At 56.3% G+C, this 14,997-nt stretch overlaps 2 protein-coding genes across 5 annotated transcripts; both read left to right on the forward strand.

Moving 5' to 3' along the window:
- Positions 1–1,602: 1,602 nt before the first annotated feature.
- Positions 1,603–2,058, forward strand: LOC129484117 (small ribosomal subunit protein uS10-like; the record flags this gene model as incomplete). The annotated part of the gene is made up of 1 exon (XM_055281508.2): positions 1,603–2,058. A coding segment is annotated over one exon (417 nt), but the record flags the coding sequence as incomplete, so codon positions are not given.
- Positions 2,059–6,095: 4,037 nt separating this feature from the next.
- PACSIN3 (protein kinase C and casein kinase substrate in neurons 3) lies at positions 6,096–14,953 on the forward strand. Of its 4 annotated transcripts, XM_055281696.2 has the most exons (12): positions 6,097–6,227; positions 8,061–8,256; positions 9,489–9,554; positions 9,794–9,884; positions 9,999–10,155; positions 11,807–12,042; positions 12,153–12,308; positions 12,902–13,077; positions 13,208–13,328; positions 13,457–13,593; positions 14,000–14,121; positions 14,441–14,953. In XM_055281696.2, the coding sequence occupies exons 4-12, from the start codon at positions 9,831–9,833 to the stop codon at positions 14,554–14,556; spliced, it is 1,275 nt and encodes a 424-aa protein (XP_055137671.1). In that variant the 5' UTR covers positions 6,097–6,227; positions 8,061–8,256; positions 9,489–9,554; positions 9,794–9,830; the 3' UTR covers positions 14,557–14,953. The 4 variants fall into 4 exon arrangements, with proteins under 4 accessions (XP_063497025.1, XP_055137671.1, XP_055137670.1 ...); XM_063640955.1 differs by lacking the exon at positions 8,061–8,256 and having other exon boundaries at positions 6,096–6,227; positions 9,792–9,884; XM_055281695.2 differs by lacking the exon at positions 6,097–6,227 and having other exon boundaries at positions 6,243–8,237.
- Positions 14,954–14,997: the final 44 nt, after the last annotated feature.

Raw genomic sequence — 14,997 nt, forward strand, 5'->3', positions numbered from 1 at the left:
CCTGGCCAAGATGGCAATAACCCGTCTCTACAAAAATACAAAAATTAGCCAGGCATGGTGGTGCACACCTGTAATCTCAACTACTTTGGTGGCTGAGGCAGGAGGATCGCTTGAACCCAGAAGGCAGAGGTTGCAGAGAGCTGAGATCGCATCACTGCACTCTAGCCTGGGTGACAGAGTAAGACTCTGTCTCAAAAAAAAAAAAAAAAAAAAAAAGCTACTCCACAGGCACAGCAGCAGCAAGGGCTGCTCACCTAAGAATACTTTTTTTTTGAGACGGAGTCTCGCTCTGTCACCCAGGCTGGAGTGCAGTGGCACTATCTGGGCTCACTGCAAGCTCCGCCTCCCGGGTTCACCCCATTCTCCTGCCTCAGCCTCCCCAGTAGCTGGGACTACAGGCGCCCGCCACCACGCCTGGCTAATTTTTTGTATTTTTAGTAAAGATGAGGTTTCACCGTGTTAGCCAGGATGGTCTCAATCTCCTGACCTTGTGATCCGCCTGCCTCGGCCTCCCGAAGTGCTAGGATTACAGGCGTGAGCCACTGCGCCCAGCCCTAAGAATACTTATAGTTATTTCTTGATTATATGCTAAACAAGGGGTGGATTATTCAGGAGCTTTCTGGTCAAGGGGTGGGCAATTCCTGGAACTGTGGGTTTCTCCCCTTTTTAGACTATATAGAGTACATTCCTGACATTGCCATGGCATCTGTAAACTGTCATGGCACTGGTAGGAGTGTCTTTTAGCATGCTAATGTATTAGATTTAGTGTATAATGAGCAGTGAGGACGACCAGAGGTCACATTGCCATATTGGTTTTGGTAGGTTTTGGCCGGCTTCTTTATCGCATCCTTTTATCAGCTGGACTCAGCATGCCTAACCTCCTTGGAATGCAGCCCAGTAGGTCTGAGCCTTATTTTACCCAGCCCCTGTTCGAGCTGCAGTCTTTCTGGTTCAAACACCTCTGATACCTCCACCTCATCATGATCTCATTATTCTAGAGGTTTGAGACCTGGACAGTCCAATACAGTAGCCACTACTCACATGTAGTTGTTAATTTTTTTTTTTTTTTTTTTTTTGTGACAGGGTCCCACTCTGTTGTCCAGGCTGGAATGCAGTGGCCCAATCACGGCTCACTGCAACCTTGACCTCTCAGGCTCAGGTGACCTCAGCCTCAGTAGCTGACACTACAGGTATGTGCCACCACACTCAGCTAATTTTTTTTTTTTTTTTTTTTTTTGAGATAAGAGTCTCACTCTGTCATCCAGGCTGGACTGCAGTGGTACAATCTTGGCTCACTATAACCTCCACCTCCTGAGTTCAAGCGATTCTCCTGCCTCAGCCCTGCCCTGAGTAGCTGGGACTACAGGTGCACACCAGCACGCCAGGCTAATTTCTGTATTTTTAGTAGAGACATGGTTTCACCATCTTGGCCAGGCTGGTCTTGAACTCCTGGCCTAAAGTGGTCCTCCTGCCTCGGCCTCCCAAAGTGCTGGGATTACAGGCGTGAGCCACCACACCTGGCCGAATTTCAAAATTGTTAAATTGGAGGAAGACGCGGTCGTGGGTGCTGTGGGTCTCTGGTCCGCACGCTCCCGCTCCTGACTCACCGCTGTTCACTCTTGCCGAGGAACAAGTTGGTCAGGAAGCCGCGCAGCAGCCACGGCTTTTAAGGATACCGGAAAAACACCCGTGGAGCCGGAGGTGGCAACTCACCGAATTCGAATCACCCTAACAAGCCGCAACGTAAAATCCCTGGAAAAGGTGTGTGCTGACTTGATCAGAGGCGCAAAGGAAAAGAATCTCAAACTGAAAGGACCAGTTCAAATGCCTACCAAGGCTCTGAGAATCACTACAAGAAAAACCCCTTGTGGTGAAGGTTCTAAGACATGGGATCGTTTCCAGATGAGAATCCACCAGCGACTCATTGACTTGCACAGTCCTTCTGAGATTGTTAAGCAGATTACTTCCATCAGTATTGAGCCAGGAGTTGAGGTGGAAGTCACCGTTGCAGATGCTTAAGTCAACTATTTTAATAAATTGATTACCAGTTGTTAAAAACATTTTTTTAAATTAAAAGTTTATGTTTTCGATAGCCACATTTCAAGTGCGCCACAGTCTCATGCTACTAGTGGCTATCACATTGGCCAGCACAGCTATAGAACGTTCCCACCACTGCAGAAAATAACTGGACAGCACTATTTTAGATACAAATACCCACTCGCCCACCCCCCAGTTCTTAATTTTAGTTACGTAATTTACACATAGGTACATTCTCATTGTAAATTTTCTAACATTACAAAAATGTCCCTTACCAATTCTAGACCTCTGCCTAAAGATAAATGCCAAAATCAGTATGATGTATATTTTCTGTGAAGATTTAGTGTGTTTCGCATTTTGCTTTTTTCCCTTGACATTGTCTTGGAGGTCTTCCTATAAGAATACATCTCTTGGCTGGGTGCGGTGGCTCATGCCTGTAATCCCAGCACTTTGGGAGGCCGAGGCGGGCGGATCATGAGGTCAGGAGTCTGAGCCCAGCCTGACCAACATGGTGAAACCCCATCTCTACTAAAAATACAAAAATTAGCCAGGCGTGGTGGCACGTGCCTGTAATCCTAGCTACTCAGGAGGCTGAGGCAAGAGAATCGCTTGAACCCGGGAGGTGGAGGTTGCAGTGAGCCCAGATCGCGCCATTACACTCCAGCCTGGGCGACAGAGCAAGACGCCGTCTCGAAAAAAAAAAAAAAAAAACTCTCTCTACCTTGTCCTTTTTTGTTTTGTTTTGTTTTTGTTTGAGATGGAGTTTTGCTCTCGCTTCCCAGGCTGGAGTGCAATGGCATAATCTTAGCTCACTGCAACCTCCGCCTGCTGGGGTCAAGCGATTCTCCTGTCTCAGCTTCCCAAGTAGCTGGGACTAAAGGCACACGCCACCACGCCTGGCTAATTTTTGTATTTTTAGTAGAGAAGGGGTTTCACTTTGTTGGCCAGGCTGGTCTCGAACTCCTGCCTCTAGCTTGTTCTTCAGTTTTTGCAGAGTAATCCACAGCATGAATGAACTTTAGGTTATTCAACTATTGCCTTCATGATGAACATCTGTTTTTAGTTCTCCCCTGTTGCAAACAGTACTATATGCAAACATCGTTGTACCTCTTTCTGCATTTGTACATGTTCGTCCAGGGTAAATACCAAAAAGTAGAATTGCTAGGTCACAAAGTCATATGGTAACACCCCGGGGCTTGGCACACCCTGAAGCTCCTGCCTAGAATGCCTGTCCACATGACTAATTCCTACTCATCAAGGCCTATCAGTGTCATGTCCTGTGAAAGGCCGTCCCTTCTGCCTGTTTTCCCTCAATACTTCCTATCTGCCTTGCATCATTACTGTACACTTGGACTCTGTCTTATTTAACTTTGTACCCCCAACATTCCTAGCATAGAGCTTAGCATGGAGTAAAAATTCAAGTGTTTTCTTGGCTGGATGAATGAATGCATAAATAAACAAATGAAGGCACAGTGGTTAGGACATTCCAGAAACTCAAGGTGAGTCTGTGAGTGGTGTGATATTTGGCTATGGACCAATCTGCCCATTGGTACCCTGAGCCAAGTGCCTTGCTGGATTTGTCTTTTTTTCTTTTTGAGAGAAAGTTTCCTTCGACCAGGCTGGAGAGCAGTGGCGCAGTCTCAGCTACCTAAGCCTCCCAGGTTCAAGCAATTCTCCTGTCTCAGCCTCCCAAGCAGCTGGGACTGCAGGCGTCCACCACCATGCCTGCTAGTTTTTTTTGTGTTTTTAGTAGAGATGAGGTTTCATTATTGGCCGGGCTGGTCTCAAACTCCTGACCTCAGATGATCCACCCGCCTCGGCCTCCCAAAGTGCTGGGATTACAGGCGTGGGCCACCGCGCCCGACCAGATTTCTGTCTTTATGCAGCCCTCATGTCCACTGACATCTCATCTTGAACTCTGGGTTGAGGACAGCACTGATGGAGCAGTGTGGATGTTAAGGGCTCTGGCCATAGAGCACAGAATCGGAGCCCTGAGGGTAGCATTAGCTTGGAGCTGGCTTTCCAAAGGCATCTCTGTCTACTTTCAGCTTAGAAGCAGCCCCCTATGCTCTGGGTTTTATTTTGTTGTTTTTTTTTTTCCCCTACAGTGCCTTAGGGGCAATTAAGATCAGCTGCAACATTTCTGCTTTCTGCTCCCAGACTTGAGCCCAAGGGAAGCCAGATGTTTTCCAGTCCACATCCCCTTTTCCTTGTGGTCTGATGAACAGCCCTGTTTTCTGAGTCTCTCTATGGCCTGGCTTTCCCAGATCCCACAGCCTGGCTGCCAACTTTATTTTTAATGAGGTTTTAATAGGTGGCTCCTGTAATTAATTTCATTCTTGTGTTTTCACACTTCGGTCTAGGTGCCTGAAGGCCTTCAGGCGCTAGGTGGGATGTTAACTGATTTTAAAGAATACAAAACCCTGTGGCTGTATTTCCCCAGCTCCTCTGATCTGCAGTTGTTTTTTACAATCATTAATTAGCTGGGGCTCATGGCTCAGCGGAAGTTCAGTTGGTCGCCTGTCTTGTTTTATAGAGGTAGAAATAGAGATAAGGAGAGAAGGGACTTGTCCAAGCCCTAAGAGAGAGTGGGTGTTGAAATTGGTTTCAGAAACCACATCCCAGGTTTCAGATACACTACTCAGGTATGATCTGCCAAACACGGCCAGAATCCTCAGGCCAAAGGTGGCGCGCCTTGGGTGCCCCACAGGTGTCTTGGGGAGGCAGTTTTACCCTTCCATTAGCACTGCCCAGCAAGTGAGCCCTCGGCAGGCAAAATTACCCCCATTCATTTTCTCCAGGCCCCTTTCCCGTTTTGTGAGCGGATTCATCTGCGTAAAGAACGCGTCAGTGATTCCTCCTGGATTTAGAAACAACATAATTTTGCTATTTTTAAAGCTGCCGTTTAAAACGCCGCGCGCACGCACTCACACTCTTCAGGGAGCTGGGGGTGGGAAGAAAAGTACGAGCTTCAGAGCGCGCAGCCAGGCGCCTCAGCTTCCCGGGGCTCAGCGCCGCGTCCCTGGGGGCTCACTCCTCTGAGAGCGCCGGGGCTCTCCGACCCGCTGCGATTCTGCGCGCCCGGGGCCTTCTGCGTCCGGGGCGTTCGACCCCGTTGGTCCGCGCTCCCCCTCGTCTTCAAGGCTCAGGGCACCGCCGCTGGGTCACCGGGCCCAGGAGAGAGAGGGAGGGGCGGAGAGGCCGAGCAGGTGGCGATTAGGTCAAGCTTCGGAACATGCTTGGACCGCTCCAGTGGATATAAATAAACGACGGGGCTGCTCTGCAAAATCTCACCCCCGGGGGAAAGCGGGGAGAGGGGAGTAGGGAGAGAGGAGGGAGAAGGGATTTATTTAGCGTGGGGTGGCATCGTGGCGATATGGAAAAATGTACCAGACTGACAAAGGGGGTGGAGGGGCGAAGGGATTTAAGAATGAATCGTGGTACAAAATCTGGAAATAAGAACTCGGAGCGGGAGGAGCTTAGGCCTTTTTGTCCCACCCCCACCGCGTGTTCGTCTCAGGCCTTAGAAGGCGCCCCAGATTAGCAGGGCAGCTGTGGAAGGGTAGGGCACGGTTTTGGAGTCCCGGCCCTGCCTGACTAGAGGGAAATCTTGGGCAACCTCTGAAAAGCCCCCAGTCTCAGTTTTTGCATCTGTACAGTGGGAATCCTAATGCTTACAAAGGGTGGTCGTGAGCCTCGCCTGAGCCAATTTCTAAACAAGCTGTGCAGCTAAAAATGTAAGGCAGTGTAGTCCCCCGGCCCCGCTCCAAGGCTGCCCGTGCCGGCCCGGTCCCTTCTTGCTCCCTCGGGTCTCCCAGGCTCTGCAACGGTCGGCGAGAGGCAAAGCCGAAATCTGGCTCCCTGCGGCACCGGGGCGCAACCCTGGGGAGCCCGCCCAGGCACTCCGCACACGGGCGGAGCAGAGAAACCCCGGCCCGCGCCCCAAGAGCCGCTGGTCGCCGCGATGCCTGCAGCCCCGCCGCCCCGCAGCCCCGCAGCCCCGCAGCCCGGCCGCCCCGCCGCGTGGGGTTGAGGCAGCGGCGGCCAGGAGAGGGGCGGGGCCGGGGGCAGGGCTTCCCGGGGGAGGGCCCGGCGCGCTCCGGGAGGCGGCGGCGCGGGCCCAGGAGTGGCAGGACTCGGGCCGGAGCGTGGCCGGACCCCTACCCGCCGAGGGGCCCAGGGAGGACGCGGTGAGTGCCCTGGAGGGGACGCGCGGTGACGCGGCGGCGGGTGCCGTGGCTCGAGCCCGCCCTCTCCTGCTCCGGCTTCTGAAGTTTGCAATGGAGCCGACTCCCGCCCAGGGAGCCCCCGGCCGCCCCGCTCTGCGTGCAGACGAGAAGGGCCGTGGCCGCGCCGAGGGGCCGTCCCATCTGCCGCGCCGCGGGCTCCGCGATTCCGCAGGCCGCCCGGGGGAGGGGGCGCCGGCGCTGGAGGGCTGAGCCGTCTTCAGGGGCCCCTCGAGGGTCCCCGTCCGCTCGCCCCGCGCCCGCCCCGGGGCCCCAGAGGGTCCTCGCTCCCTGGCGACCCCTCGCCCTGTGCAGCGAGCCCCGATTCCTGGGTCCGCTGCCCGGGGCCACCATCTGGAGCCCACGGCAAGGCCGGCCCAGGCAGGGGGCGTCCCCTCCCCTTGGCGGTGATCCGTGGCCCCATCCCCGCCGAGACCAAGTTCAACAAGTTTGGCCAAGAAGTCCTAGAGCTTCGGTGGCTAGGCCTGGCCCTGCCGCTCCGCGTGGCTCCACGGGCTCCGAGTTATGCAGCTCCGGGCGGCAAGGGGTCCTGTCGAGGGGCGCGGTCCATAAGGGTTGAGGCCAGAGGCGCGTAGCCTCTGGGCGCCGAGCTCTGGAGTGGAGGCTGGGGTTCGGAGTGCGTCATCTGGAAGCAGGCACCCCGGCCGGCAGGTCGGGTTTCCAAAAGTGTCCCTTTGTTATGCCCCTCCCTGGCCCTGCCTCCTCTCGCTTTGGCTGCGCCACCCCCTCCCCCAGCCTCCTGACCTCCTGGCTGGCTCTGGCTTCTGGTTCCAGCCCCTCTAACCTCGCTGCCCCTCTTCGGACCAGCCGAGTGACCACCCCACTCTGTCCTCAAATCCTAGGGACGCGGGCGCACTGGGAGGGGCCGCCCGGGGAAGAAGCCCTTGGGCACAGCCTGTGACTCAGGTTCCAGGGATGGGCCAGGCAGAATGGCTGAGCTCCCTCCCAGGGGCAAGCCCCCAGCTTCTGGAAGGGGTTGGGGCTGGGCTGGGGCCGGGTACCTTCAGGCCCTAGGTAGGGAGAGTGGGTCTTCCCTGAACCAGGGACTTCCTACCTTGGCCCGTGCAGCTGCAAGGAGACCCTGCCAAGCCCAGGAAGACCTCTCGGAGCCGAACGTGCTGGCTCCCGGGGCTGGGAAGATTGCAGTACCTGCTTTCTGAGCTCTTGCCTGCGGTGGGGACTGATTTGGGTCTCTGCTGAGCTCAGGAGGCACAGGGTGCCAACCTGCTCAATAGGGGCCAAGGTGCAAGCCCCCCCACCACCACAGAGGTCAGGCTGGGGCTGTGGGGCCTGGCTGCACCCGGGGCTTGGGCCTGTGTTTGCTCTGGGAGGCCGGAGGGAGCTGTGCCAGCCCGGTACACACAGCTTGCTCTGTTCTGGGGCCAGAGAGAGGGAAGGGGTGGAGGGCAGCGCTCTAGGGAGCAGGGAACCCGGAGGCTGGAACAGGCAAGGGGCCCAGGCTCCTGAGGCTGCACTGGGGCGGCTCCAGAGCGCCGTGATTCATGGCGGCAGCTCTCTTTCTCTCCATCGCCCTGCCAGGTCCTTGTTGGGCAGACAGGACAGACTCCAGAGGGAACCAAGTGACGAGCTTGCGAGGCCCCTGGTGGACACCTCCATTGCCTGGGTCTCCGCGGAGCCCCTAGCTCTGTCTCCTGTTAGCAGAGGGGGAAGCCCACTTGCACCAAGCATTCCCACAGCTGCTGGAGTGGGCGCGTTTCCCGCGCTCCAGGTGGACATCGCTTGTTTTCTCACTTAACTAATTATTGCTGATTCTAGCGCGTGGGGACACGCAAATCAGAATGCCGGAAGCCTCTGTCGGTGACTGAAGATAGACACTGGCCTGTCAGCCACAACTCCATGGGTTATACACCCTGGCTGGAGGGTCACCGGGGCTACAGGAGCAAGGAGAGAGGAACAGGGGAAGTGACTGAGGAGAAGATGCCTTAATTGGAGGTTTGAAGGAGGAGCAGAGGTGCATGAGTTTGGAGGAAACGCTGTGACAGCGCGCCCTGCTTTGGGGACAAAGGGCGCGTACTGTCCTCCTGGGTCTGGCTGTGTCCCTTGGGCCTGCTCAGAGAGGAAGCGATTTCCTTCTAGGGTCTGTGAGTCAGTCGGTGCTGGGGACAGCTGAGACCCTGCCCAGAGGCAGGAGGGGAGCAGCCACATGCCACTGTGTCCTCGAGTCCCTGGGGCCATGGCTCTGGGGTTGGAATTGGCTTGCCGTCCTCTGCGATTCTAGGGAACTTTTTTTTTTTTTTTTTTGAGGCAGTCTCACTCTGTTGCCCAGACAGTGGTGTTATCTCAGCTCACCGCAACCTCCGCCTCCTAGGTTCAAGTGATTCTCATGCCTCAGCCTCCTAAGTAGCTGGGACTACAGGTTCCCGCCACCACGCCTGGCTAATTTTTATATTTTTAGTAGAGACGAGGTTCCTCCATGTTGGCCAAGCTGGTCTCGAACTCCTGACCTCAGGTGATCCACTCACCTCAGTCTCCCAAAGTGCTGAGATTACAGGCGTGAGCCACCACACCCAGCCTGGGGAACATTCTTATAGCTGGCCATCGTTTCTCACTTCCCCATGCCGCCCTGGACGCCAGGCCTTTGGAGGGCAGGCCCGGGTTGTGTGTTCCCCACGGAGCCTTGCAGGCCCTCAGTGGATGTGTGGAGTGAGATGAGTATGTTCCGTGACTGCAGGGCCCCTCGTATTCCTGGTGCGTTGCTTGGTTTGAGTTTCACACCGGCCCTAGCATGGCAGCTGAGCACACAGAGGAGTTCCATCTTAGAGGGAGCTGGGGCCTCCTTAGGAGGAGACAGTTACATACACTTGTTTGGGCTTCCCGGCCAAGACAGAAGCCAGGCCTGTTGGCTCCCTTCGTGCCCTCCTCAGTACCGGGAGCTACTGGGATGTGGCCAGGCACCCTCTGACTTGGCCTCTCGGGTAACAGGGTCGTCTTGTCACTCAAGGGAAGGCAACAGAGGCCCTAGCCTGGGCAAGAGCTCTCTCATCGGCAGTTGGGGGAGTGGGGCCCTCTGCCCACCGCCCACCCCCGCCTGCCATTTAATCCCTGGCTGGATCGTGTGACCCGCCTGGCATTCTCCTCCCTGGAATCTGGCGCTTCTGACAGCAGTTGCTATATTGGGGGTGCCGGGCACCGCCCTGGACGCTCTAGGCCCCCACCCTCACCCCCGCTGTGTTCTCCTTCAAGGCAGAGTCACGGTGGCAGCATTGAGAGTTGGACACCCGGGTCCCTGAAGTGATCTCTAGGCCCCAGGTATGTGGGGGGCAGAGGGGGGAAGGGCAGAGCAGTGAGAGGAAGAGCTTTGAGACTCCATCCTCACCCATCCTGGCCCTTCTTAGGGTCTTCAGCACCCTGCCTGCTAAGTCCTAGCTCTGACGACTCCTTGGGTGGTGGGGATGGCAGTGGGGAGAGGCCCAGGTATAGAGAGGGTCTTTTCCTATCCCCAAAAACATAATGTCCAGCTTTCCTGCTTACCCCTCTGCCCTCCACAGCCCCAAATCCGCCATCATTCCGTGCTGCGGGGACACCATGGCTCCAGAAGAGGACGCTGGAGGGGAGGCCTTAGGGGGCAGTTTCTGGGAGGTGAGCAGCTGGGTCCTGGGCTCAGCTACTTGTCTAGGGGAGGAGCCCAACTGACAGCCCCAGCCCCAAAGAAGGCTTCTCCCTGGTGACAGCACCCTTCTCCTGTATGCCCAGGCTGGCAACTACAGGCGCACGGTACAGCGGGTGGAGGACGGGCACCGGCTGTGCGGGGACCTGGTCAGCTGCTTCCAGGAGCGCGCCCGCATCGAGAAGGCTTATGCCCAGCAGTTGGCTGACTGGGCCCGAAAGTGGAGGGGGACCGTGGAGAAGGGTGAGCCAGGCCCTCGCAGGGGGCAGAGGGCAGCTGAGTGCAGGACTGTCGGGCCAGCTTCTTTTTGCACGTCTTGTGGGAAGTTTGAGGCCTCCACGTCTACCCTCCCTTAGAAAGGGAGGGTCCTCATGGCTGTGGTGTTGTTAAAGTTTACAAAGGATGCTCGTGAGTTACTTTGATAGTTCCGACAACCCTGTGGAGATGGTTCTGTTTTACCCATTTTCTTTCCTTTCTTTTTTTTTTGAGACGTTTTGCTCTTGTTGCCCACACTGGAGTGCAGTGACATGATGTCGGCTCACTGCAACCTCCGCCTCTCAAGTGGTTCTCCTGCTTCAGCCTCCCAAGTAGCTGGGATTACAGGCACCCACCAACACGCCTGGCTAATTTTGTATTTTTAGTAAAGACGGGGTTTTACTGTGTTGGCCAGGCTGGTCTCAAACTCCTGACCTCAGGTAATCTACCCACCTCAGCCTCCCAAAGTGCTGGGATTACAGGCGTGAGCCACTGCATCTGGCCTTCTTTCCTTTGTTTATTATTTATTTTGAGACAGGGTCTCACTCTGTCACCAGGCTGGAGTGCAGTGGTACAATCATGGATCACTGCAACCTCCATCTCCCAGGCTCAACTGATCCTCCCACCTCAGTCTCCTGAATAGCAGGGGCGACAATAGTTGGATCACAGGCATGGACCACCACACTTGGTTAATTTTTGTATTTTTTGTAGAGAGAGCGTTTTGCTATGTTGCTCAGACTGGTTTTGAACCCCTGGGCTCACGCGATCCTCTCTCCTTGGCCTCCCAAAGTGCTGGGATTACAGGTGTAAGCCACTGTGCCTGGCCTGTTTTATGCATTTTCTAGAGGAGAAACTGGAAGTTCAGAGAGGCTGAGGGACTTGCCTAAAGGCACACAGCTAGGAAGTGCTGAAGGTTGAGCCCAGGCCCTCTGACTGGGAGCATGGATCTTTCCACCCTGCAAGCTGTCTTCCTCGAGGGCACACACAGGCTCTTCCTTTGAGGCAATGGAGGGTAGTGTTTATGCAACAGATGGGTTTGAATCTCAGCTCCTCTTTTTTTTTCTTTTTTTTTGAGATGGAGTCTCGCTCTGTCACCTGGGCTGGAAGTGCAGTGGCGTGATCTCAGCTCACTGCAGTCTCCCCCTCTCGGGTTCAAGTGATTTTCCTGTCTCAGCCTCCCAAGTAGCTGGGACTACAGGCGCCTGCCACCACGCCCAGCTAATTTTTTATAGTTTTAGTAGAGACGGGGTTTCACCATGTTAGCCAGGATGGTCTCGATCTCCTGACCTTGTGATCCGCCTGCCTCGGCCTCCCAAAGTGCTGGGATTACAGGCGTGAGCCACCGCGCCTGGCCCTCAGCTCCTCTTGTGGCCATAATGCTTTGGGTGAGTTCACTTCTCTGGGCCTCAGTGTTTTGCCTGTTCAATGTTGGCAATGTCACTGTCCTCACTGTGGTGGCTGAGACAAGGATTCAGTGAGATAAGGCACACGGTCCTCATTCAATCAGCTGACAGGGCTGTCATTCACCTTTGCACCCCATGCGCGTACCCCATGCCTCCATGCCTCGCACCCAGTGAGAGGGGCTGGGCTCATTTTGGGTGGTACCCAGGCCTGGCCTAAGCCCTGTCCCTCCCTGCAGGCCCCCAGTATGGCACACTGGAGAAGGCCTGGCATGCCTTTTTCACGGCAGCTGAGCGGCTGAGCGCGCTGCACCTGGAGGTGCGGGAGAAGCTGCAAGGGCAGGACAGTGAGCGGGTGCGCGCCTGGCAGCGGGGGGCTTTCCACCGGCCTGTGCTGGGCGGCTTCCGTGAGAGCCGGGCGGCTGAGGACGGCTTCCGCAAGGCCCAGAAGCCCTGGCTGAAGAGGCTGAAGGAGGTGAGGCTGGGTGGGGGAAGTATCCGAGGCAGGCTCCTTCCTGGTTTGCAAGGGATCGAGGGGGCCAAGGTGTGGCATCCAGGGTCCAGAGTGGTCCCCATGCATGCCAGGTTGAGGCTTCCAAGAAAAGCTACCACGCAGCCCGGAAGGACGAGAAGACCGCCCAGACGAGGGAGAGCCACGCGAAGGCAGACAGCGCCGTCTCCCAGGAGCAGCTGCGCAAACTGCAGGAACGGGTGGAGCGTTGTGCCAAGGAGGCCGAGAAGGTACAGGCCACAAGCCCCAGCCCCACCCAGGGCACAGCTTCCTGAATGAATGTTGCTCCCTGAACACCTTGTCCAGTCCCCAGCACTCTTATTACCCTATTCCTCACCTGCCACCCTCTCTCCAGATGATCATTTAAAGGAGGAACCTGACAAAAGGTGATGCTTTACTAGGGAAAGAAATGGAGTTTCAGGCACTGGGATGACTTCAGCAGTTGAGAACTTCCAGCTCTTTTCCTTGCACAGTATCCCTTTGCCCTAAGTGTCCTTTCCTGCAGCTCTGGATATGCAAATCCTCCCCATCCTGAGATGCTGCAGTTTTCACCTCCTCCAGGAAGCCTTTTCTGATTTCTCTCATCCTTTCCTGTGGGTTGACCTCATTTCAGTCTTCGCCAGACTCTTTGATCTGCTGCACCTGATGTCACCTCCCTTGTTAGGCTGCTGGGGTCCTTGAGGGCAGGACCTGGGTCTTGGGACTGACTGCCCCTAGTGGCTAGCCCCGGGTCTAGCAGCCCATGGCAGTGTCTGGTAAACACTAGTGGAGTCCTGGGTGGAGGAAGGTCTAGTTCTCACCAGGCCCCTCCTCTCCCACCCAGACGAAAGCTCAGTATGAGCAGACGCTGGCGGAGCTGCATCGCTACACTCCACGCTACATGGAGGACATGGAACAGGCCTTTGAGACCTGCCAGGCTGCCGAGCGCCAGCGGCTTCTTTTCTTCAAGGATATGCTGCTCACCTTACACCAGCACCTGGACCTTTCCAGCAGTGCGAAGTACGGGCTGCCTGGTGGGCATGGAGATCTGGGGTGGTACTGGGTCTCCTCCATCTCCCCTAGGCCCTGGCTGTGACTGAGGGATGCAGGGTTTAGACTTCCTAGACTGAGGGTGTGCCTTGGGCCGTAGGTTCCATGAACTCCACCGCGACTTGCACCAGGGCATTGAGACAGCCAGTGACGAAGAGGATCTGCGCTGGTGGCGCAGCACCCACGGGCCAGGCATGGCCATGAACTGGCCACAGTTCGAGGCATGTGTTCCAGGCGGGGTGGGGATGGGAAGTGGGGTGGGCTCCCACTCAGCCCGGCCAGGGCCAGGGATGAAGTAAGTGAAGGTGGTTCAGATGGCCCCACCTGACTGTAAGCACTGTCCCCACAGGAGTGGTCCCTGGACACACAGAGGACAATCAGCCGGAAGGAGAAGGGTGGCCGGAGCCCTGATGAGGTTACCCTGACCAGCATTGTGCCCACAAGAGATGGCACCGCACCCCCACCCCAGTCCCCGGGGTCCCCAGGGTGAGAGCCAGGAGCGCGGCTGTGGCAAAGAAATAGCTCTGCCTCCCGCCCTCCTTTCCTTTCTCCTCGGTTTCATTTTTTTCACACCTGAAATGGGTTGAAAATTGGTGCCAGGGACCTGAGGGCCTACTTAGTAGTTGTAATGATACCGGTTCTCATAGTGGTTTAGATTTGCCAGGCATTTCCCACGTTCCATCTCGTTTATGCCTTAAATCAGCTGCGTGTGGCAGGAATTGCCTCTTTGCTCACAGTCCGGCATGGCGAGGCACAGCTAGAATCTCTAGCACCTCACCTGACTCTCCCAGGTGCCTCTGGGGGTAGGGAGGCCTTTGCCCTGATCCTGGGTGAGATCTCCAGCCCCGTGTTCCTTGCACTCTGAGCTGCTCCCTTTGCCTCCCCTCTCCAGCACGGGGCAGGATGAGGAATGGTCAGATGAAGAGAGTCCCCGGAAGGCTGCCACCGGGGTTCGGGTGAGGGCACTCTATGACTATGCTGGCCAGGAAGCTGATGAGCTGAGCTTCCGAGCAGGTACCCTGGGACCCCTTTCCTAGCTTCGGCCTCTGCCTTACCTGCCTGAACAGGGGTGTCGGAAAGGGAAGCCAAATACCCACTTCTTAAGGGCCAGTCCTCTGGCCCTTCAGCTATTCCAGGTCCAGATAGCTGGTGCCTGGTGGCTGCACTCAGGGTCTGGGGTGGGGCAGCTTGCTGACCTTGACCTGCCTCTGCCTGAGCCACGTCTTTGCTAGCTGGGCTCTGGAACCACACCATCCCCCTCAGTGCTTGACCCAGTTGCAGGAACACGGGCTGGGCCAGGGCCACTGGCAGTGACCAATCCCCTTTCCCCCAGGGGAGGAGCTGCTGAAGATGAGTGAGGAGGACGAGCAGGGCTGGTGCCAAGGCCAGTTGCAGAGTGGCCGCATTGGCCTGTACCCTGCCAACTACGTGGAGTGTGTGGGCGCCTGAGTGTCCTGACAGCCCTTCTGCGACGTTTACCCACCCTGGGTCAGAGCCCAGCTTCTCCTGGAGAGCCGGACCCTCAGGGCCCTGAACCGTGGCTCTCCGGCTGCTCCTCTGTCCCTTGAGGGAGGAAGTCCTGGGACCCAGGGAGGGGAGGGGCCTTTGTCTGGTAGGGAAGGGACGAGTCTAGGCTGAGGGCAAGATGGGAGGTCAGAGGTGACACAAGGGTTCAGGGGTGCCTGGGCCTCCCCAGGAGCTGTGGACTCAGTTCCTGACCTCTGCTTTGGGGTTCCTGGGGTGGGCTAGGGGTGAGTGTCGTTCCGGCCTAGCAGCACCCTCTTGTGGCTTGTTCTAGCGTGTATTAAAACTTGACACACACACACAAAAACAAACAAAAACACCACCGTCGGGCTCATGTGCATTTTTTCGATAGGACACCCTTGCCAG

Source organism: Symphalangus syndactylus, chromosome 6 (genome assembly GCF_028878055.3).
Source record: "Symphalangus syndactylus isolate Jambi chromosome 6, NHGRI_mSymSyn1-v2.1_pri, whole genome shotgun sequence".
Classification (NCBI taxonomy): Eukaryota; Metazoa; Chordata; class Mammalia; order Primates; family Hylobatidae; genus Symphalangus; species Symphalangus syndactylus.

Bases quoted from the DNA above. Each gene is read 5' to 3' on its own strand.
- PACSIN3 (XM_063640955.1), top strand. From the start codon at position 9,831: ATGGCTCCAGAAGAGGACGCTGGAGGGGAGGCCTTAGGGGGCAGTTTC. The intron at 9,885-9,998 runs GTGAGCAGCTGG...CTGTATGCCCAG, and splicing joins TAGGGGGCAGTTTCTGGGAG to GCTGGCAACTACAGGCGCAC. The intron at 12,043-12,152 runs GTGAGGCTGGGT...CATGCATGCCAG, and splicing joins GGCTGAAGAGGCTGAAGGAG to GTTGAGGCTTCCAAGAAAAG.